At 35.9% G+C, this 22,987-nt stretch overlaps 1 protein-coding gene across 6 annotated transcripts in view; it reads right to left on the bottom strand.

The window, feature by feature from the left end:
* Positions 1-22,987, bottom strand: part of LOC125876728 (uncharacterized) — an 854,340-nt gene that overhangs the window by 1,484 nt on the left and 829,869 nt on the right. For 5 of the 6 annotated variants that reach the window (XM_049557965.1, XM_049557962.1, XM_049557964.1 and 2 more), the window contains exons 2-8: positions 4,145-4,214; positions 3,892-4,024; positions 3,237-3,340; positions 2,121-2,292; positions 1,853-1,993; positions 1,464-1,695; positions 37-1,374 (exon numbers count right to left, since the gene is read on the bottom strand). In XM_049557965.1, the coding sequence (XP_049413922.1) occupies positions 37-1,374; positions 1,464-1,695; positions 1,853-1,993; positions 2,121-2,292; positions 3,237-3,340; positions 3,892-4,024; positions 4,145-4,212 (2,188 nt within the window). In that variant the 5' untranslated portion in view covers positions 4,213-4,214. Of the gene's footprint in view, positions 1-36; positions 1,375-1,463; positions 1,696-1,852; positions 1,994-2,120; positions 2,293-3,236; positions 3,341-3,891; positions 4,025-4,144; positions 4,368-22,987 lie in introns of those variants that run through there. The other variant, XM_049557959.1, reaches the window with a different exon arrangement.

The raw sequence follows: 22,987 nt of genomic DNA, 5'->3' as shown, positions 1-22,987 counted from the left end.
CATATATATATATATTTTTTTTTTTTTTTGACTTACCAATCGGGTGTTGGACTATCTCATTGTCACTTTCGGAATTCATACCATCAGAATCGTCGAAGGATGGCACAACATTTTCTTGTCGCAAATTGTCACCAGGGGCAGCCAAGCTTTTGTATAATTGAGGCGATTGCTTTTCCACAGAGATTTCTGATGCCAATGCAGACTTCTCCAGTGATTTGTCAGAGTCAAAGCTCCACGTTTTTTTAATTGCAGAGTTGTAAGTAGGTGATTTCCTTTCTGGTGATGGAAAATAAAGTTTGGCTTGCTGGTCATCATATGTAGGATCTGAGTCAAACTTAATATTATAATCTTCTTCTGAGCCAGAATCATCAAAAGCAGCAGAGGCAGAATCATGAGAACTCTTATTAACAGTTTCACTAGGAATGTGACCTTGGTAAACATTATTAAATGGATCATTACTCTTGTCATAACCATAACTTTGTTGGCTAGAATGATGAATATTTTCACCAAAACCTGAAGTGCTTAAATAAGAATCAGAAGAATTAATTTTGGGATCTTTTGTAGTAGCTTCTTCTCCAAAATAATTGAAGTCCTCCATTGACTCATTCTTAAAGCTACTCGTGGATTCAGATTCAGTTCTCCCATATGATTTTCTCGCTATCATTTCACTGTCCTCTTTTGATAGGCTTTTCTGCATATACTTATCGCCTTCTCCAACGCTAGCAAATGAATTATCATTATTAATTGAACCCGTGGCACCTGTGGAGACTTGTGAATCAGGTCTATCCAAAGTACCATGCATACCATTATGATGTCTTGTTGCCCTAGGTATATAATCATGTTGCAAACTCTCTGTCCTTTCTTGCTGAAAGCTTGAAGTTCTATCAGGTAAAGAGCTCACAACTGAATCTTTAGGAAAATGTTCATGCATTCTTGAATTACCATACTTCCCTGGTCCTGAACCTCCTGAAGTACCATGATTATCATCATGAAATTGTCTTGTCTCTCTAGCCAGATTTTCATGATGCAAACTATCAATTCTTTCATTCTGAAGCCTTGGATTTCTATCAGATAAAGAGCTATTTGCTGAATCTTTGGGAAAATGTTCATAGTTACTTGTGTCATACATTCCTCGTCCTCCACCTCCTGAATACTGTACTTCAGGCCTCTGAGATTCTGAGGAATATTGCCTTGAAACCCTTGCAAGTTCCGCAGCAGCTCTGGCAGCTAGGCTTGCACGTTCTGCAGACTCAGCAGCTGCTTGAGCAGCAGAGGTAGCATCCTTGAATTCCATATTCCAATTCTGACTGTCAATAGAAAATTTACCATCTCCAGGAACTGACTTCCCAGATTCCGACCTTTCATCCCTAGACCCTAAGGGTCATGAACAACCATAATTAAAATTATTTTTGCAGATGGAGAACCAAACTGTAGATGTTGTATTCTAGCATAATGATACTAACCTGAAGGACCAACTCCATGATGATAGTTAGAAGATGGTGTTACGCCTCTACCACCACTATATGCAGAGTCAAAGCTTTGGGTCCCCAATGAGGATCTTGCATTCTGCTCTGGGGAATTTGAAGATGCATTAGGCCTTTTACCGTGATCAAATGGAAGTCTCACATCTGACGCATTGAGATGAAGACGGTCTTCATGGATGTTACCTGCCTTCTCTAAACTACCAGATCCATTCTGGGCAATTTAACCAGTGAACTCAGTAAAGGCATAATAATTTGGTCAATCTTAGTCAACAACAACAACAACAACCCAGTGAAATCCCACTAGGTGGGGTCTGGGGTTGGTCAATCTTAGTCATCAATGGAAAAAGTTAGAAGTAACATAATCATACCAACAAGTCATTTGAAGGCACTGACTCCGTCTCTTCTACTGATTTAGGATCCCATTTAACACCATGTTCCTCAGCAATAGCCCCCAAGATTCTCATTTTGGTCTGCCCATCAGGCGCTTTGGCAGATAACTTCTCAACCAACTAGGTACAACAGCATAAGACAATATTAAGAGTACTATGTTGCTAAATTTGAGAAATATAAATAGTTCATTATCTTCATGTTCAAAGTCAAATTATCAACTGTTGAAGGGGGATACTGCAAATTTACCATGCGACTAACTCCACAATTGGGACGGAGCTCAACTGCTGCACTTATAAATTCTTTCCCATATTTTGCGGTAAGATGTTTCCGCACATCTACAAGTTCTGGTATGTCTCCACACCTTGGTGACGCAAAAACTACACTGGTAATTGCTTCTTTCAAGTCAATGGGGCAATTTCTGTTCATCAAAAAGACAATAACATATCAAAACCCTTCAAAGGTATCAGACTCATCATTTAGCCACGAGTTAATCATGGGAAACAGTATGCCTTTCTTTATTTGCCACTAATAAAGCTAATATTTCAGGTAAAACTAGCAGAAACTCACCTCAATTCATATTATTAAAAAGAACCAGGTCAACAAATCAAATTGTCAAGTACATAAAACAGTCATGAAAAAAAGAAATTCTTCAACAGGTAACAGAATGATTAAATGTGGTTTTTTTCTTTTGTGTGTGTGTGTGGGGGGGGGGGGGGGGGGGGGGGGGGNGGGAGGTAATTCCCTTCATAAAAGTTCTAGCACAAACTGATAATGGACTTCACAAATTTGGTTAGTACAAGAGCATCATACTTCACTGTAACTTCCAACAGCTAACAACAAATAATCAAGATATGCACGGCTATACATCTCTTATCAGGTAATAGGTAATGATTGTACATCTGGCATCACCATCATCACTACCCACATAGATCCAAAAGACCAGCAAAGCCATCAAAGTAAATCAGAAGGAGCATGCCTAAAATAAATGCAAGATACCAAACGCCTATATATCTTAGAAGTAGCTGCCAATGGAGTACAGTTCAGAGTGAATTGTCTTTTTTCTGTTGTGGTTTTGATCAAAACAGGCAGGGAGAGGAGAGAAAAATTGAGATGGAAAGAAGTACTCGAGGATAATGAAAGTTATGCCATGGGACTACCTAACAAAATAAATGAGCCTGAGCAACATTGTTCTCTCTTTCTTGGGGATGGTTCTTCAGGGAAAGGAGTTATAGGCAAATTACATCTAACTGAAAACTGTAATACGATATTTCATCTACGCTAATTGTTGTGTCATGCAGATATCTCATGAAGATGAAGACTAACATAATGCTAAAGAAACATCACAAGCAAAAACCAACTTACTTTTGTGACTCAATAATAGGCAAGCGTGCCACGATCAGTTCACAGTAAATCTCGATAAGATCATATGCTGCCATCATCTTCTCCTCCCTAACTACATGCTCCACCTAAAATTAAAGTATCAGATAGATAAAATATTTTTCTCAAAACTCGAAATCTGAGGTACACACAAACATACATTTAACTAAATAATCACAGCTGTAAAACTTAACAGGAATTGCAATTATATTCAACAATCTAACATAAGAAAGCAGAAGTGCAGGTTTTATGATATGAAGATATAGCTTGAATTTTCTCAGAGGAGCATGCATATTCCATGCTTTCACAGACAGTCAAAAGATGCCTCATTTCTGATATGCCACTTAATATCATGCATTATGATATCTACAGTAGAATCCTACCAATCCTAATTCAAAAAGTGCACCAAATCCATGGAATCTAATTATCCAACACGGGGATTCAAATTTTATGGAGATTTGAATAGTTATGTCTGCAAATTAAATGCAAGTTATGGTCTTGACATTTGAAGAATCATCTCCAAAAGGGATTCTTATCTGAAAAGCAAAGTCGATCAATGAGCAGAACATCATAGAAAGGAAGTATCAAAAACTCGATATTAGGAAAGAAGAATTAGAGATGATATGAAGATGAGACTTACACGAATTCTTGCTGTCCGGTCCTGACCAGAATCAAGCAACTGGGCCAGTTCTCTTTTCATCTGCTTCACTTGCACTTCCTTCTTGTTCTTCAACAATTTCAACCTTGAAGACGCTAGCTTTAAGGACATCTTACTGCATCAAATTCAAAAAAAAAGAAAAAAATCGAATCAATATGAATTCTCCGGTATCCGAGTAGAAAACAAATTCAGATCAATCAATAGATGTAAGAAATGGAGAAAGGGCCGAAATTACCATTTGGTGGAATTGAAGCTCTTGGTAAGCATATCTTTAGAACTTCTCAAGAAATTGGATTTCTTCATTGAGGTTGAAAATTGAAAAGGAAAAGAGGAGGAGGAATCAAGAATTGTAGCAGCAAACTCAGGATGGAAATTAGGGTATGTGATAGGAAGAATAGATTTGGGGTAGTTTCAAGGAAGAATCCGATTCGGTTATCGAAGCGAAGACTAAAAAGACTTGTTTTATGAAAACGAGGGTTGGGTTGAGGAAGTAACTCTGAAATTGACACCTCTTAATACTTCCTTCATTCCTATTTACTCATTTCATAAAATAAATTTTTATTTTTAATTGTCACTTTTGATATATCAATAAAATATAATTTATATTTTTTTATGTTTTATCTTTAACATTAAATACTCTTTTATCATATCATTTTTCAAGACTTAATACTAAATATCATTTAATATGGATAGTTTGATAAAATATTTATACTAATAATTGTTTTCTCAATAAATATGTCAATTCAAATAGTGACAAGTAAAAGTAAATAGATGGAGTATCTTTTTACTTATCATTTTTGACAAATTAAGATAATAATTTTTTTTCTTATTATACTTTAAATTTATTAACATTGAGTTAATATATTTTTAAAATGTAGTTAGTAAATATGTTTGAAACTCTATTAATTAATACTCCCTCTTCCCTAATTACTTTTCATTTTTCATTTTTTTTTTAGTTATCCCTAATTACTTGTTCATTTCTACAAATCTAGAAAGAACAATTCTTTTTACCTATTATACCCTCAATTAATTAGTTTGAAAATTGTAAAATTTCTTGAGTTTTTAATTCATCCACATCATAATTAATATAGGTAAAATGATAAACTCACTAGGTCAATCTTGCTTCTTAATAGATGTGTTAATTCAAAAATGAACAAGTAATTAGAAATAGAAAAAGTATGAATAAAATAATAAACTTATTATATCAATAGTTATTAGGCGTGTCAAGTCAAAATTCGAAAAAAAATAATAGAGAGGGGAGTAAATGTCTTCCGGTTAAATCGAGTGTGTGCTCATTTATCACTTGGTCTAAATTCATTTCACCGTAATAAACAAGTTCACATCTACTCGTCTTCTTTTTTTCTTTTTCCTTTTCACATCATCTATTAATACTTGGAAATTCATCTGGTAATTAAAATTACTCCATTCGTTCACTTATACTTGTTACTCATTTTTAAAATATTTTTTTATTTTTACTTGTTATTTTTAACATATAAAAAAAAGACAATAATTTTCTCCATGTTTTACCCTCAGCATTAAATACTTATTTTCCAAATCATTTTCTAAGACAACATTTAATAGGGGATAATTTGGTAAAATACTTATATCATTAATTATTTACTTAATGGGTGTGTCTAGTCAAACTGTGATAAAAAAAAGTGAACCAAGGGAGTAGTATAAATCAATTTTTTTTAAAAATATAAATCAATTTAGTAATTATAATGATCTATTTGTTTACCATAATGTAATTTACAAATGTGTTGTTTGGTTGCACGAGTACAATCAAGACTATATTAGTATTGAAGATAAAAGTTAATCTAAAATTAAAAATTTATATTAGATAAATAAGGATCTTTATAAATGACATTAAATTAAATATTTAATGTAATGTCTTATTTCTTGTGAATTTTTTTAATTATGAAATGACCATTTTACCCTTCCCCTTAGCATTTTCATGCTTAGTTTGTGTTTCGAGAAAGGTTGGTGTGGTCTCCGATGCGATCAAGTGTGTTTTTGGTTATTTGACCCTTTGAGTTGAGAATTCTTGGTAGGGTTGACTTTAGTCAACTTTTTGAGTTCCGAGCGTCGGATGGAGATTCTGTTAGTTCCATCGCGTCCAAAACGCCGAGTGTAAGCCTATATGGTAGTTGGCCATGTTTTCGATGCCTTTGGTTAAGTTTTAGGCGTTTGAGAAGTTGGATTTTAAGCCTTAAGAGGGTTCCGAGAGGGTAATTTTGTTAATTGACCTCCTCTCAGAAATCCAATGATTTAATTGACTTTAAAATATCAATTTTAGTGGTGTAGCATGTCCAATTTATTATTATTGGACTCCAGATGATTTTCGAGGGACAATTCAGAGGCTTTTTCCTTGTGTTGAGTTGTTGGTTTTCAGTTTCTGATGCAAGTCATTTTTTATCTCCGCAATCGCAGGACATAGGCTTGCGATCACATTGTCTCTTCTATGTGGCCTTCGTGATCGCGGCTCATAGTCTCGCGATCGCATGAACCCTTTTCATAGCCTTTGTGATCGTAGACATGGGGTCTCGCAGTCGCGGTGTAAACCTCGTGTCCTTCACCATCACAAAAGTTAATGGCTTGCAATCGCGATAGCTAATTTTCACTTGGACAAAACCTAAATTCAAGATTCTTCACTATTTTTCATTTCCACCATTTTTAATCTTTTGCAGCTTTCGGGAGGCAATTCTTGGGAGCATTTTTGTGCAAACTCATGTGGTCAGCTTTCCCTACCAATCCTTTGTTGATTCCTTGAATTTATATCATCCAAAACACTTTTAAATCTTGATTTCAATGTGGGTTTTGGGTTTTTTTTCCTTACGTTGAAAAATTGGTATTTTCTTGATTTAGAGATCGTTACTTGATCGATTTTAATGGGGTTTTCAACCATGAACTCATTTTGGCTTATAGAATATGATTTTCAGCTAAAAATATAATTTTATCCTCAATTTTTGAAGTGATTTTTGGATTATTTTATCCATGGTTTCTAATTATATGGTATCGTTGAGCTCTTTCTGGTTAACTCTATCCATTCTTGATAGTAAGTGATCGCGTGGTTAAGAAAGTGCTCCGATAGAGTTGTTTGAGTGAAGTTTAGGCTTTTGAGGTATGTTTGGCTATCCCTCTTTTAGACTAAGATGAGTAAGTGATCTTTCTTAGGAAGTCAAGTTTGAAATTAATTGTTGTATGAGTTTTAAAGGTTGGTGAGTGTTGACCTTCTTGTTTAGTTCATGTGATGACTAGTTTGATTCTTAGCTTGTGTGGAGGCTTGTGTGATATCTTTAACTATTGATGAAACCTGTGATATTTGAGTAATTGCCTGAGTGAGGGGCAGTGTAGCTTATCTTTATAATTGGCATTGAGATGCCCGAGCTAAGGGCTTGAGTTGATTTTTGAAGCATCTTAAAATGAAAGAAATGCTTTTCTAAGTGGTAAAGGCAGACTTCAAAATGGTTTCCTCTACTATCCCTATCATTTGAGAACGTGTTTCATGATTCGAGAGTTTGGGAACTTTATGCTATTGAAAATCCTTGATTTATTGATTATACCTTGTGTTGTATTTGTTGTGATGAATTCATCCTTATTCAGCATATTATTGTTCATGGGAATATGAGAAGTGGAGAAATACTATCTTTTTTAGAAAGAAAATGTGACATCTTACTTATATACTTGACCATGAGCTAGGTGGAAAGTTAAGGAGATATTGAGATTATGAGATTGATATATGGACTGTGAATCCCCCATAGGTCCTTGTTTGAAAGCTAAATCTCGACAAGGTGTATACAATAGGTTGTGTGTCGACCTTGGTTCCACTACATCATTTCATTTCAATGCATTGCATTGACTAGTTGTGTTGTGTTGTGTGACTTACTTATCTGTCGATATGAGTATTAACTATAACCTTATGTGTTTATCTTATTCGCGAAATACTATATAAATTGGCAGCACCGATGCTGGAATGAAACTTTTTTGTATGCAAATGTAAGTGTTTCATAGTTTATTTCTTAAGTCTGATTAGTTGCTTATACTCAGTCAGTATATCCTACTGTGTACATGTGGATTGTACTCATCTCTATTGTTGTTATCTTTTTTATGTAGATCCTAATTTGGGTGATCCTTGTAGCGGTTGATCGGATCTAGAAATTTCTTATCATTCAAAGTTATGGTGAGATCCTATTTTCCGGATTGCCATTGGTCACAATCTATCATTTACGGTCTTTAATTTCTTTTCGAAAACTTGAGATGTATTTCTAGATTCTAAAGATGTATTAGATACTCTTTAAACTTATTCTACTAGGTTTTGGGAACTTCTTTGTTGTTTTCTTTTCGGTTGTGACCTGACTTCCCTTTGAAAGTCTCGTAAATATTATTTCTTTCGGCTTACAGACCATTTTGAGTTTATTTGGGTGTGTGTTATCATGACCTCGGTGTGACACCCCGTTCATTTGAACTTTGAGATTAACTTGTACTTTTGGAATAAGAGTAAGACTTCTTAACAAAGGATGTTTTATGAGTTATTTTTAATTGCAAAAAGTGTTTATGTGAAATGTTAAAGTCAAGAAAGTTGCTAAATAAAAGTCGGCAAAGGTTATTGTATATGTTGTTAAGGAATTTCTCTGAAGGTCTATGATTCTAGGTTCCAATGCACTAAACCATTCATCAATATGAGTTCAGAATTGAGAGATATACAGGTTTTCGTGAGACCGCAGAAGCTAACACCTCGAAGTGGGTCCCCAACCCATAAGTCAGTTAGTTTTTTAAATACACCCATCTCCTTCATTTTTTCATAGAACTGATCAAAAACACAGAAAAATCATAACTCAAGCTATTAAATCCTCCATCGAAGTTGATTCTTTCAACTCGAAAGTTTAACGAAAGTTTCTACGTCGCGAGCTTAAGTTTAACGAAAGTTTCTCTACGTCGCGAGCTCAACACTATGGTATAATTTTCTTTATGATTTGGGCTCCGGTTGTTGTAGCTACAAAGAGGTAGAATCTTAGTATTATTATTTCAGACGTTTTGATTTAGGTAATATTATTTTTATAACCCTCCTTCGTAGTTCCACTTGTAGTATCATTTTTATAGATTTTTGAGCCACGTGGTGGTGTTTTTGATATTGTGGTTGTGGGCATCCCCTTTGTCTTATTTGGTTTCATTGTTATTGGTTTTTATTGATGATGTTAAGGTGCATGAGGTTATTGAGGGTTTATGTGATTCTTATTAGAGACGTATACAATGTTGTTGGATTGAACGACGTGAAATACACCTAGTTATGTTGCCTCAGGAGCTTGGTGCTCCTTTGAGATGTTGTTGGAATGCCTTAAGTGAAGTTAGTTGTTGATTGTTGTTGTTATTTTCCTCACTTTGTGGGTTAGACTTGTCTAGTCATGAGTGTGGTAATAACGTCTTGTTGATTAGTCATGACTTGTTCTTGCAACCTCACTGATTTCTGCATTGTTGCATTACTTTTGTTAGGCAAACTTCATAGAGACACTTTATCGGATTTGGCTAGAAGGTATGTTAAGGATATTATAATTAGTTGACCAATAGCCTTATCCTGTTGAGTTGGCTACGACCATATGATATAATGTCTATCGGCGACACTCTACTTGTTATCCTGAGAATCACAGATGTTTACAAGTTTCTCTTGAGACATGAATTATTTTCTTGCTTAATCCAAATTGTTGTTTGAACTTACCGTGCAATGAGCTTCCAGCACATTCCAGAAGTTAGATGTACTAATTTGTCCCATATCTGTGGAAAATCCTTATCCTTTCTATAAGCTGGTGGAGCCGAATAGACAAAGTTTCCATATGATCTTAATAGGCGGTTCACTTCCTTGAGTAGAATACCATCTGCACCAACACCCAGGAAATTAGCGAATGAACACATGGACCTTTTTATCCAAATCGAATATTTACCACGCGTACATGACACATAGAGCTACAAAAGAATTCTCATGCTATATTGCTTGGACTCATTAAAAATACCACCATGTGTGTATTGGATCCTTTGAAAGCTATGCATTACCTGAGGATCCGACATGGTGCAACAATAATTTTGGATGGTCCGAGTAACATAGTTCTCATGTAGACTATGCAGTTGTCAAGAATGGCAGCATAACAACATCATGCAGAAATGCAAACTATGTTCTGTTTGGATTTGGATGGAGTTTGTAAACAAACATCATCAAGTAGAAAACAGAAGGCAAATATCAGAAATGAAAGTTGCAATTTTCATTTTAAAAGAGAGTTGTTGGTATTTTTGAAACATTTAATCAATGAAATTTTATTTTTATATTTTGTGGGTCTTGGCACGTAAAAGGAGACAATCTTCTAGGGATATACTCCTATTAATTTCTGTTTTACCATTACTATTACACTTTGTACTGCATCTCCCAACATCAGTACAAGCACCGGGTAAATCTACCCACTAATGCTTAGGCAGAGGGAAGTCATCATAAATTTCAGATCGATTTCTTTTCATATGTTCTTGACAAAAGAAAATGAATTCTCAAAAAGCTGCAAGTTCAAGACTGACAGGTGGGAATGGGAAAGACCAAATAGATCATGCATACCTCTCAATATACTCAAGATGCCCCATGCTTGAAATGAGTTCCACCGCCTGGAAACCACCAAAATTGATCCTTCTTATGCACCCAATTGTGTCCACCCTTTACCTCTGCAAGACGTGTATGGTTCACATTGCTCTGCCACACACAGTCTCTACTAATTGGCCATCCTTATAGTTGGATGTGGCACCAAACAAAACAAGCGCCTATCAGGTCGAGGACAATGCCTCTCCAACTCTTCTTTCCTTGAAAGATCTAGTTTTGGTATAAGATATTTAATATAAGACAAGTCATGACATGGGATATACTCATTGAGTTTCAAAGGACAGACATTTACTCATGTTTCAGGAATATTCAATGGTATCACCCGATATGAAAGAGACACCTTGTTTTTAAACTTCAAAGCACCTGCATGCATGATATGGATCAGAACCAACATTATATGAAACTCAATAAAATATGGAGGAGAAATATAGAGAAGAGTCAAGAATGAGCTCAAATTTGAACTTAGACCTGACCACACCCCAACATACATCCTTGTGTGAAAATGACAGAAAGAAAAAGAACAAGTTATTAAGGAAAACAGAATGTAGAGATCAAGAGGAACAAAATTCGACAGTTGTATAGTTTGCCTCCAGTTTTTTGAGGTAATTGAAGTTTGTACGTCATGATAAAGAGAAATTGACAGCAAAAAACATAACAGAATGGAGAAATCCTTGTCAACAAGGCTATTTAGGTTATCTTAGAATAGACATCACATGATATGAAGGGTCTGCTATTACCGCGACATGTGAAAAAGTTACCCACGTCACAGATTTCTATCATGTGGCACGCTGAACTAGAAACATTAACTAAGATGACAAGCAGCTCAATCTCTCAGGAAATTACCATTTTACCATAAAAATCAAAGTCCTAAATCACATTCAGCATCAAAAAGCAGAGACAGTAAGGAAAGGGGTAAATAAGTATGTAAGACAATACAATTATGAAATGAGTAGTATGAGAACTTTGGTTATCTAACAACCATTAATTACCTACACATCCTTGTAAAACTTCCAATCGCTGAATATGTAATGAAGGATAAGCCAGGCAACAGAAACATTGGTGAAACTCGCAATGCCCTCATTTTCCAGTTCAAGTCAAGGGATCGTGTTGTCATGATAACATAACCCACTGCAATAACTTGAACATTGAAATGGTTGCAATACGACACCCATAAGACTAGTAAACATATAATGTACATGTGATGATATAATAAGCAACTCAAGAAGTCAGATACCCATATAACATAAATGATACACATTGATTATCAATTAGCTATGTAATAACCTGCATAAGTAACACCTGCAACAAGTGCATGCTTAATATAATTTAAACCACCAGGATGCCTGAAAAAAATGAAATCTGTAGATAGTATTCACAACAGTTCCATGTAAAATTACAATTTCATATGTATATTTTTTGAATCTTCCATGACATTATCTGGTCTTCTCAATATTGATATGAAGTTAACATCTCAAATTGGTTACAATATGAGTTTATTAGTTCCTAACGCAATTGTCATTGTTCACAATTGAAAAGGAATAAATGATATAGTCAGTGTTACATTGTTGTCTATTCACTGTTGAAATTCAAAGAGGAAGTAGCCTAATAAAGTAAAAAGATGTATAAGTATCATGTCAGATTCATCTAATGATATTCAAAAGGAAATTATCCCGTTCAACTAAAAAGATGTTTGCTTATACTCATTTCAATTTATACAGAACCTAGATCTATAGTTCTTCACCATCCCCCCAACCCCTCCTTCCCCCCCAAGTAAAAAAAGACACTTCCCCACTTTTTTCTCCTGTGACTGAAATCTCCTTCAAGGTTGGAGGAGAAGGATGCTTTCAACTAGATCTGCCATGTCTTCACAGTGTGCTTCAACTACACAAAAGAAATTTCTAGCACAAAAAAGCTTAATAAAATCAGTAACCATTTACAGCTTTCAGTTACACATCAAATAGTTAAAAGAGAAGGGTGGTTCGTAGATCAGTATGAGTATGAACTTCAGCGTGAAGTGGTCGGGTTCACTCCTTCTAGAGGAAAAAGTTGAAAAACACTCAGATGTACTGGATTGGCATCTTTCTCATGTTTTATCATATGTAGTTACTGTATAATCATGTTATACATGATCATCAAACAGCTCATCAGACAACTAAATTGCTTTTCACCTATGCTCAATATAATTAGAAAAAATTAAATAGATTCAGGAAAGACCATTAACTAGATTTGCGCATTTAGAAGTTAGAATTTATTCTATTTCTTCACGACTGCTATTAAGAATCCAGCAACATCATAAGGCAGAAAAAAATAAACAGATTATACTAGGCTAGTAGGAATAAAGATTTTTTCTATTTGAGAAGGTAAGTAATAAGGTAGAAGGAGTAGACAAAAATAGTGTGACCATGTTTTGGCAATAATACTAGAAGAAAAATGTTGTAGTTTTTAACACACAAACTAACACTTAAAATTGTCATGGCTCTCCACTCAATCACTTCACTATTTGCTAAAGTGCATTCAAAACAAACTTAATATGTCGAAAGCCAGGTGACCATGAACATACAGATAAAAACAACCAATTCAAAGTCTTAGAAAAGATAAATCTATCTAAGGATAAAAGATTTGTGCTCTGATTTTCTACATCACAACATACACTAGAAATCAGTACATTACCTCAAAAAGTATAGAAAGTACAATGAGATGCCTTGTCATCCTTCTCCAATTTTGGGATCGCTTATTGATTCTGGCAATAACATTAGCCTCCTCCTTGGAAATATGCTGCAATCTCTTCTCAAAATCATCCTTTTTGGACCTAAATAAACTATTCCATATCATTGAAAAAACTCCTTTTTTTTTCTTCTTTTTTATCTTTTCTTCATTATCAGTAGATGATGCCACAGGTTCAGTGTCAGCAACATCAACATGTTCTTTTGTAGGCTCAGCAGCCATTTCCTACAAGTAAAAGAGCATATATATTCAAATGATTGAAGGAGAAAGGCAACGAATGAGAGAAAAAAACAATAGCCCTTTAAAAACATTGAAGTTAACAGAGAAGTTTAAGTATTTCATAGTTGATACTACAATTCTACAATGTGCTTTGGAATTAGCTTGGAGGGGTTTATATCGAAAGTTAAAACAAGCTATTAACGATACATACTAACTCACACAAATGCTTCCGAGTAGTAATTCCCTCTATCTCGGCTGCTGAATATGCCTAGGGTTCACGATTTTTGGCACTTTCTTTCAGCTGTAACTCATGATTTGTTCCATTCCAACAACCCAAAGTAATCAATTCCTTCTTATTCTCCTCCTCTAAACACAACAAAAATTCAATCAATTGACAAGAAGACTTTTTTAGTACTAGATGATTAGTAGAGTTGCTACTTATGCTTGACGAAATCTGTATCAGGGAGAAGAGAATCATAGGTATCGTCAGCTTCAGCTCTTCAGTTCTTCAGAGAAAGATGACTTAGCTTCAGCTCAGTTCTTCAGAGAAAGACGACTTAGCTTCAACTGGTACATTCAACATTCAAGAGAAGAAACAGACTAGCTAGACTCCCCAAAATCAACAAATTTCGTATCAACAACACAAGAATATCAAAACCCTAAGTTAAAATTTAGACTTTCAAAGATACACAAGAATATCAAAACCCTAAAGATAGAATTTAGACTTTTAGAGATAGAATTTCTTACTTGATAAACCCTATTCCACCAACCCTAAATCTTTAAGACGTGAGGCGTGTTCATGTGTGAAGCACTTTTTTCATCTGTGAAATCCGACGGAACAGCTCTTTAACAAAGAATCTGTGAGGAAATTCGTGTCTTCAACAAGGAATCTGTGATCAATTTTGATGGAAATCTGTGAGGGAAATCGTATTGTTCTTCAATTCTTCAGAAAAGCTATTGTTCTTCATCAGTGAGAGAAAAGTGTGTTGTTCAGTGAGGAAAGTGACAAGATTTTTTCTTATTTGGGAGAAAACAAGTTTTAAGGTTTTATTAATTATTTTTTTTCCCAATAAAAATTGGAGGGAGAACAAGTTTTGATGTTAAAAATGTTGGAGGGAATATAATATTTTAGTGAAAATATTAAGGCCACATTTGTAAAGTGTTGTTTTTACAATTATAAAAATAGGACACTTTAAAAGTGTGCCCATATATGTAAATAGTTGTTATCAATTATATCATACTGTAACAACGCTTATAAAGTGTAACTTATATGTAACACCCCGTATCTGAAACGGACCAAAAATGCAGATTTTGAGAAGTTGCAGGTGCAACTTACGGTTACCATCCACGGACCGTAGGTCAGACCACGGCCTGTGCTGGTGGTCCGTGGTTCACCACTGCAACCCCTCCCTAAACCAGCTCAGAAAATTGGCTAAGTCCCAACTCACGGACAGACCCACGGTCCGTAGATCAGACCACGGTCTGTGGTTTGTGTCCGTGAATCGAGACTTCCCTTACCAGCCTCTGACAAAAACTATGGTCGACCAGCATGGACCGTCATTCGATCCACGGTCCATAGGTCTGACCGTAGACGAGGGTCAGCAGCCAGTTAGCTAAAAATTCTGATGGGTCAACTTCAGATGGTCATAACTCTTAGCACAAAATTAATTATATGTCCCCTGACCTATGTTTAGATAGATAATTGAATTATCTTTCCAACGCCACCGAGTTTGCTAAATTCTGACCTCCGAGTAAAAAGTTATGCCCGTTTTAGTGAAGCCCTGTCGGGCAGACTCGACCTACGGACCCAATCGACGGACCGTCGATTGATTGACGGACTAGGTCCATTCCGTCAGCCACTCCGACAGCAGTTAATTCAGGGGTCTTTTGGTCTTTTCCTATTTCATTTAACCCCTAAGATACGTCGTTTAGACCCTAAATCATGAGGTTTTAATCAGTTTAAGCCTAGAAACATAACTAGAACTTACCTTAGTCAAAATCATTAATCAAACTTAGAAAATTAGAAGCAAGAGAGGAGAAAAAGGTCAAGAACCCTAGTTCAAGAACACAAGGAGGTTTCTTCAGTTCCAGCCCCGAAATCGAAAGATTTCTCCGTGGAATTCGTCACCAGGTATGTGGGATTTCACTAGTGGGTTCCTTTCGCCCATTAGGTCCCTAGAATTCAGTCAGATTCTTGATTCCATGATTATGAACAAACCTAGGGTTTCTAGAATCACAGCAGATCATCATGAATTAGTTATTTAAATGTTCCAAGTCAGATTATCATGTTATTGCTCAGTTTATCGCATGAATTTCAGAACCCTAGCTATGTATTTCTTTAGTTCTTGAATTACACATGCTAGGTCAGATATTTCAATATTCAGTTTTATATGCCTCAGTTTATGAATGCATCATTATCAGATTAATTGTTGCATTCTCAGTTTGCATGTTCGGTTCGAGCTATCCAGTAACTTACAGAAATTCAGTCATAATGTATTAATTACTTAATTCATTGGGAGTAGCATTCAGCGTACCCATATAGTCCCAGAACTACGAGCCACGTAGGTGTAAGTCCCCTCTGTAGGCAACATCAGTTTAGTGATCACGCCAGCATGCCTCTATACCTCTGGCAGGGTATATTGGGTCCTCTCGATGGGGCGTATACATCGGACTCCACATTTAGCTCATGTGGTTTTATGTCGGTTATTAGTTGCTCCCACAGTTCAGTCAGACTCTATTGCATTGACCATATTTCAGTACAATCAGTATTCAGTCCCAGCATGTTATAAATTTGGTCATTGCATTCAGTTAGCTCAGTATTCAGTATTTTCAATATCTATATCATGTTCAGATTATTTCATTGCTTTATTGCTTTGTTCAGTTATATGTTATTTCAGCTTTACTCTATCCTGCATGCTCAGTACCCTTCAAGTACTGACGCATACGTGCGCTATATCTTCTCGTGATGTAGGTTCAGGTTCTCAGCATCCAAATCACGCTTAGATCGGTTCCCGATATCCAGTTCAGCAACATCAGTGGTGAGTCCTCATTCTTCGAGGACTAGTGACATGTTTATCTTTATCGCTTTTAGTCTTTAGTTTCAATTTTGCTAGATCTAGTTGGGGCATGTCCCAACATTTCTAGTCAGTTTAGAGGCTTAATTCAGACATAGATTCAGTAGTATTTTGAGTTTGATATCTCTTTTGTATTAAACTCTCAGATTTGATATATCTCAGTTATAGTATATGGGTATTTCCCATCTTTTCAGATTTATTTATGATTTAGCTTTCGCATCAGTTTATTATCTTTAGTATGCTCATGATCATGCCAGCAGGGTTAGCTTGGGATCACTTGTGATCCTAGGTCCCGTGTTCGCGTCTTGGAGGTAGCTCGGGGCGTGACATTATATCATTAAAGAGTACACTTTACATGTGTTGCCAATATTATCGTAGCTAAAAGTTAAAAACTTGGGCTACGCTTTAAAAGTGTCCCCAAAAGTATTTTAGGCAACACTTTAAAAGTGTTGTCCAGAATTAGTGTGGCTGTAGGCCTAAAATGTTGTAGTGTGTTGGTCTACTCATTTTAAGGAACAATCATGTGAGGATATTTGAATTTCATGTCCTCCTTTGCTTCCCACGTCAGCTCCTCAACTTTATGGCTTCTCTACAACACTTTTACCCAAGCTATATCCTTATTTTATAAAATCTTCTTATTTAGAGATCTATTATGGAAATATGCTTCTTCATAAGATAGCTATTATGGAATCTGAATATCTATTGTCGGTGATATACGTGTTTGGTGTCCAATAAATCTTTGTAAAATAGAAACTTGAAAACTTGGTATACTGCCTCTAACTCTTGAGGTAACTCTAGCTCATAGGAAAATCGACCTATCTGTTGCAAGATGCGATAAGGCTCAGTGTACCTAGGGCTCAACTTGCCCTCTTTTTCCAAATATCATAATGCTCTTCATAGGAGAAACTTTTAGAAAAACCTGATCATCAACATAGGACTCTAAGTCTCGCTTATCAACAACCGCTCTATAATTAGCCTAACCTATTACAAGGCCTGCAAAACTAATTCTTGTCCAAGTAATCCTAATTCTCCAACCTCGAATCAACTAAGATGGGATCTACATTTTCTTCCGTATAAATCCCCATACAGTGCCATACCAATGATGGAATGTTAGCTATTATTATAAGCAAACTTAATGAGTTGAAAGTTATCATACCAATTTCCTTTGAAATCTAGAACACACGCTCGTAACATATCCTCGAGCATCTAGAACGTACGTTCAACTAGGCCATCTGTATGGTAATGAAATGATATGCTAAGGTTTACCAGCATCCCCCGACCCTTCTAGAAAGATTTCCAGAAATGTGTTGTAAATGATGGTCCCCCGTCTGAAATAATAGATACATGGACACCATACAATCAAACAATATTTTTAATATATAGAACTGCAAAATCTTGAGCTGAAAATATGATCCTGACCGGTAAGAAATAGATTGATTTTGTCAGTCTGTCGATAAGTACCCAAATAGAATCAAAACTTTTATTGTTAGCGACTTAAACCTGTAACAAATTCCAGATTTGTTGCCTCCTACTTCCTTAATGGAATGGGTATCTCTTGTGTTAACCCAATTGGTGTTTGGTGCTCGATCTTCAACATCTGACAATTTGGACACTATGCCACGAACTCCACAATGTCTTTCTTCATCCAAGGTCACTAGTAAGTATCTTTATTATCATGATAAATCTTCGTAGAGCTTGGTGAATATAATATCTAGAATAGTTTCTTTCTACCATAATCTATTGTGGTAGACCTGTAATATTTAGAACACGAAATCGATGTCTGGTTCCAAGGATTTTGTCTTCTTCTATACTAACGGCTAAAGAGTCCTGATTGAGCATGCTAACCACAGAAGGCTATGAACTTCAGTTAGGGTCATGGGTTTGAGCCAATTCATCACGACCTCAATCTTCTGCATATTAACATGTATACCAACATTTGATACAGTATGTCCAAAGAAGGCCTTAGAATGCAATAAGAACTCACACGATGAGAGCTTAGCATACAATCTTTAACCTCAAAATATCTTAAATGCTTCTTGGAGATTGTCTCTATGCTCCCCCTCTGATCGTGAATATTCCTAAATCTCATCAATGAAGACAATCATGAACATGTCTATGATTGGACTAAATATGGTGTTCATCACTCCCATAAAATTTATTGGGACATTCTTCAATTCGAAAGATATCACAAGAAACTTAAAAGGACAATATCTGGTCCTGATGACTATCTTCATTATATCACTCTCCCGAACTCACACCTGATGATAATCGGAACTCAAATCAAACTTTGAGTAATATCGGGAACCCTATAACTAGTCAAAAGAGTTATCAATCTTTGGCAATAGATGTTTGTTCTTTACAGTCACCTTATTCAGTTGTCTGTAGTCAATATACATGATCAATAAACTATCTTTCTTCCGCACAAATAATACTGGTGTACCCTTTGATTACTCACTTGGCTTGATGAAGTCCTTACCTAATAAGTCGTTTAGCTGGTCCTTGAATTCCTTTAATTCTATTGGTACCATTATGCATGGTGGAATTGATATCGGTTGGACATTTGGTAATGTATTAATAGCAAAATGAATCTCTAGACTTAAGAGAATAACAGAGAGCTCATCTAGAAAGACATCTGGAAATTCATTAACCACTGGGATAGATTGTAGGTTGGCGATTCTATGTCAGCATCCTAAACCCTAACTTATGATAAATGCAGCCTTTAGCAATCAATTTCCTCGCTAGAGTATATGAAATGAATGTATCATTTTTTTGTTGCAGTATTACCGTTCCCCTCTCTAACTATGTGGAATCTAATAATCTTTGTTGTACAAAAGACATTAACATAACAAGATATCAGCAAATCCATGCCCCTAATAATATCAAAGTCTAGCATCTCCGACTCTATCATGTTTCAGAGGTCGGATGACCAACAATATCTACAATATACACCCAACCTTTTGGCAATAATAGAGTCACCAACTGGAGTAGATACAGCAATAAGTCATCTCAATGACTTTTGTACTATGAAAAACTTCTCAGGAATAAATGGAGTAACATACGATAATGTTGAGCCTGGATCTATCAAAGCATAAATAAAGTGAGAACAAATGGTTAGTATACTTGTCAATGCATAAGCACACTTCTACTGCCAGAACTAGATGCACCCCCTATACCTCAACCTTTACCTAACAAAAATTATGTCCCTCTCTCTGCAAAATGTAACTAAGTAGATGACTCCACTGCTAATCCGACCCTCTATCCTGAACCCTACTGGTTAGTGAATGGACAATATTTTTATATATTAACCGCATAGTCGTAAGCATAACCTTTTATGTGACAACTCCCAATACATGATCCACAACAAATATCACAACGTAACACAATTGATCTTGACTTCTCTAGGTGATGGTACTGTTGCGAGCATGACGCTCGGGAGCTTTCATCCAAACCTAACAGACCTTATCAATCTAACCTGGTACCAAGGGATTGTTGTGACCCTGGTGGTCTCTTTGAATACCAATGTTCGTACTAGCCTGAGTGTTTGTTTGAAACCCTATGGGCCTATTCTCCTTCATCGACTCTTACTTCATCCTTTTAACCATACATTGCTTATGCTAGATCCTATATGTTCTTTGTAATAGCTTGAATCGGCAATATGTCTAGGTAAATAGTAAGTGCAACTATAGTGCAAGCTCATTAGCAATTGTAATCAAAAGAACTCAACCCTTATGACTCAACTCTATAGCACAATTTGAGTTGACAAAGGGTAACTTTCATAAATGATGTTTGTAGCTTCTTTCATATAGAATATGGAGCACAACATATTCATAAACAAGACTCTACTTGACATGACTTGCAGACTCCCTAGGATACGATGTTGCTCTGATACCAAATTTGTCAGGCCCCAAACTCAAGGGCCCAACTGGCACCTGATGCCAAAACTTAGGTCTGAGCCAACCCTATTGAACCACTTGCTAATATCGCATGGCAGCCACATACAGTTAAAGAAAACAAACAAATATATCTCGGCTTAAAAATAAGTCATCGGCCAGCAAAGCCCCTATCAATAGTTCTACAAAGAAACCAACTAGTCCTAACAATTTATATAAAGGAATACCCAGCTAGCATAGAAGCTTATTTGGGTCGTCGAGGCCACTATGGTATCTGGGAAAGCATAAACTATATGTGGGCCATCAAAGCCACCATGATCTATATATAGAAACTGAAAATATGAACAAATATAAATAATATGCTAGTAAACTATCAAACATCAGTCGACTAGAAAGCAAGGTCAACATGGCCAATAACGTGACTAACAAGCCAACACACTAGTCTGCAAGCCTCTATGAATATAACACTTGGAAGGGACAGGGCCCTGGCCTACCCAAAAACTGTAAACCACAAAATAAGCAAACCTCTAGGACTCTAGCAACCCTTGGAAGAAAGGAGTCAACTAATCAGCTGGATAGGCAGTTGTGTTACTCGGCATGTCTGTCTGGACGTCGCTCAGGACCTGCAGGCATGAATGCAGCGGCCCCCCGACAAGGGGCGTCAATACAAAATAATGTACTAAGCATGTATGTTAAATGAAAGTTGAAACTAGAGTATAAGTACTGAATAAAAAGGGCAAGAGTGGAACACAAGTACAATACCTTATCTCTCAACAATAAGATGATATAAACACATAACAAGCAATAACCTAGCCAGGAACCATAAGCCCCGTAGGTACAAACAACACACAATAACTATAAGTCCTAATGAACGTAAGGAATCGCTAAATTCACATACTAGCCCCCTTACTTGGAACCCAATGTTAATCTGATTAGAACTGTCTAAATGTACATGTGCCATGAAACAATGCAAATCTGAGGTTGTTTGGTACAATACATATATGTTTCTCTGTAGGTGTGCCATAAATCAATTTCAATATGAGGCTCTATGGTACAATACATGTATGTTGCCCCGTAAGTCCAGCCTATCGAGCCCGTAGGCACGATCTACCCAAGACGAAGGCTTGGTCTACCTGGCCTGTAGGCTCGGTCTTCCCGGCTCGTAGGCTCGTTATAAGAATCAAGTTGTATGCTTAAGAACCCTACAATGTACGTGCCAGCTAAGGCCAAAACAAGATCATAGGCGACAGCCAGATGATAAAACATCACAACAATAACAAGTAATTATAATTAATAAAAACAGAATCATAACCAGCTTTTCTAGGCTACTAAGTGATTTAAAACCATCATGGAAAACACCTCTGAGGAACTGTATTACCCTAAGTGACACATCATCTAAAACAAAGAAACTACCACCTCGGCGACAACATCTTTCAGAGTATTCACAAAGTCTTAGTCGGCTAGGTTTGTGAATTCTATTCCTTGGTGTTCTATTCAATTAATTGATTATTCTGTTGCCCAGTTGTTTAGTTTTGGCAAAAATCTTAAAATGAATGAAAATTTAATACAATGTAAAGTTTTATATTCCTTCAAATAAGTCTTCTAAAATATCCCTTCAGATTGGTAATCACGAGCGAGAAAAACACCCTTTTTTCATTTAGTATAAGTAGCAGTAATTATGATTGTAGTAACACCTTTATTTTTCATACTATGCGTGTTTCCTCTAATGTCTATGGTACCATAAAACTATAGTATAATGGGTAAATTTTTTACAAGAATCTTAGTCATGATCATATACTTCTGATGAGAGTAATAGATCAACTAGATGTAGTTAGGAAGAATACAACTGAGCTCCAGATAAACTTTGAAGCCATTTTCTTTTAACATTGGTAAACGTATATGAGTAATTATTTTTTACTTTCTTTTGGGGAAAGAATGCTTGCTTAAGCATGTTATAATTTGTTTGCTGCAGGTATTGATCGAGAAAAGTTCTTAGCGGATAAAATCTATTGGCAAGATCAAGTTCGCCAATACTGGAGACTGATGGATGTAAACGAGAAAGAAATACGTAATGTAATGGACATGAGTGCTGAAAATGGATCGTATCCTTCGACCTCAGGTAACATTTCTTTCAGAATTTGATGCTTGTGAGGCTATAGAATGTCACTCAATTCATAATATTTTGCTGCTCATTGTCATGGTCATCGCAATAGATACTCTCTTTGGTCTGTAAAAATCCAAAAGATCTACTAAGTTAGTTACATCAGAGAGATTACTTCAACCAAAAAGGTTTATTTAACATCTAAACTTAAAATGTGTATGGGGAGTTAGAAGTTCCTTCAAAACATCTAGAGTTCTAGGCTCATTCGAGCTGACAATATTTGGATGAAATCGACTGGTTGTTCTTATCCATGATCATTCAGACAAAGGTAATCTTCAATCTGGAACTCAATAAATCTACAAAATGGAACTGTATTCTACAATCTGCAAACTGGAACTATAATCTGTAATTTTGAATTAATCTGGAGCTGGAACTGTAA

Source organism: Solanum stenotomum, chromosome 9, assembly GCF_019186545.1.
Source record: "Solanum stenotomum isolate F172 chromosome 9, ASM1918654v1, whole genome shotgun sequence".
In the NCBI taxonomy this organism is placed as follows: Eukaryota; Viridiplantae; Streptophyta; class Magnoliopsida; order Solanales; family Solanaceae; genus Solanum; species Solanum stenotomum.
The sequence above is the reverse complement of the archived record's forward strand: the minus strand, read 5'-3'. Positions and strand labels throughout refer to the sequence as shown.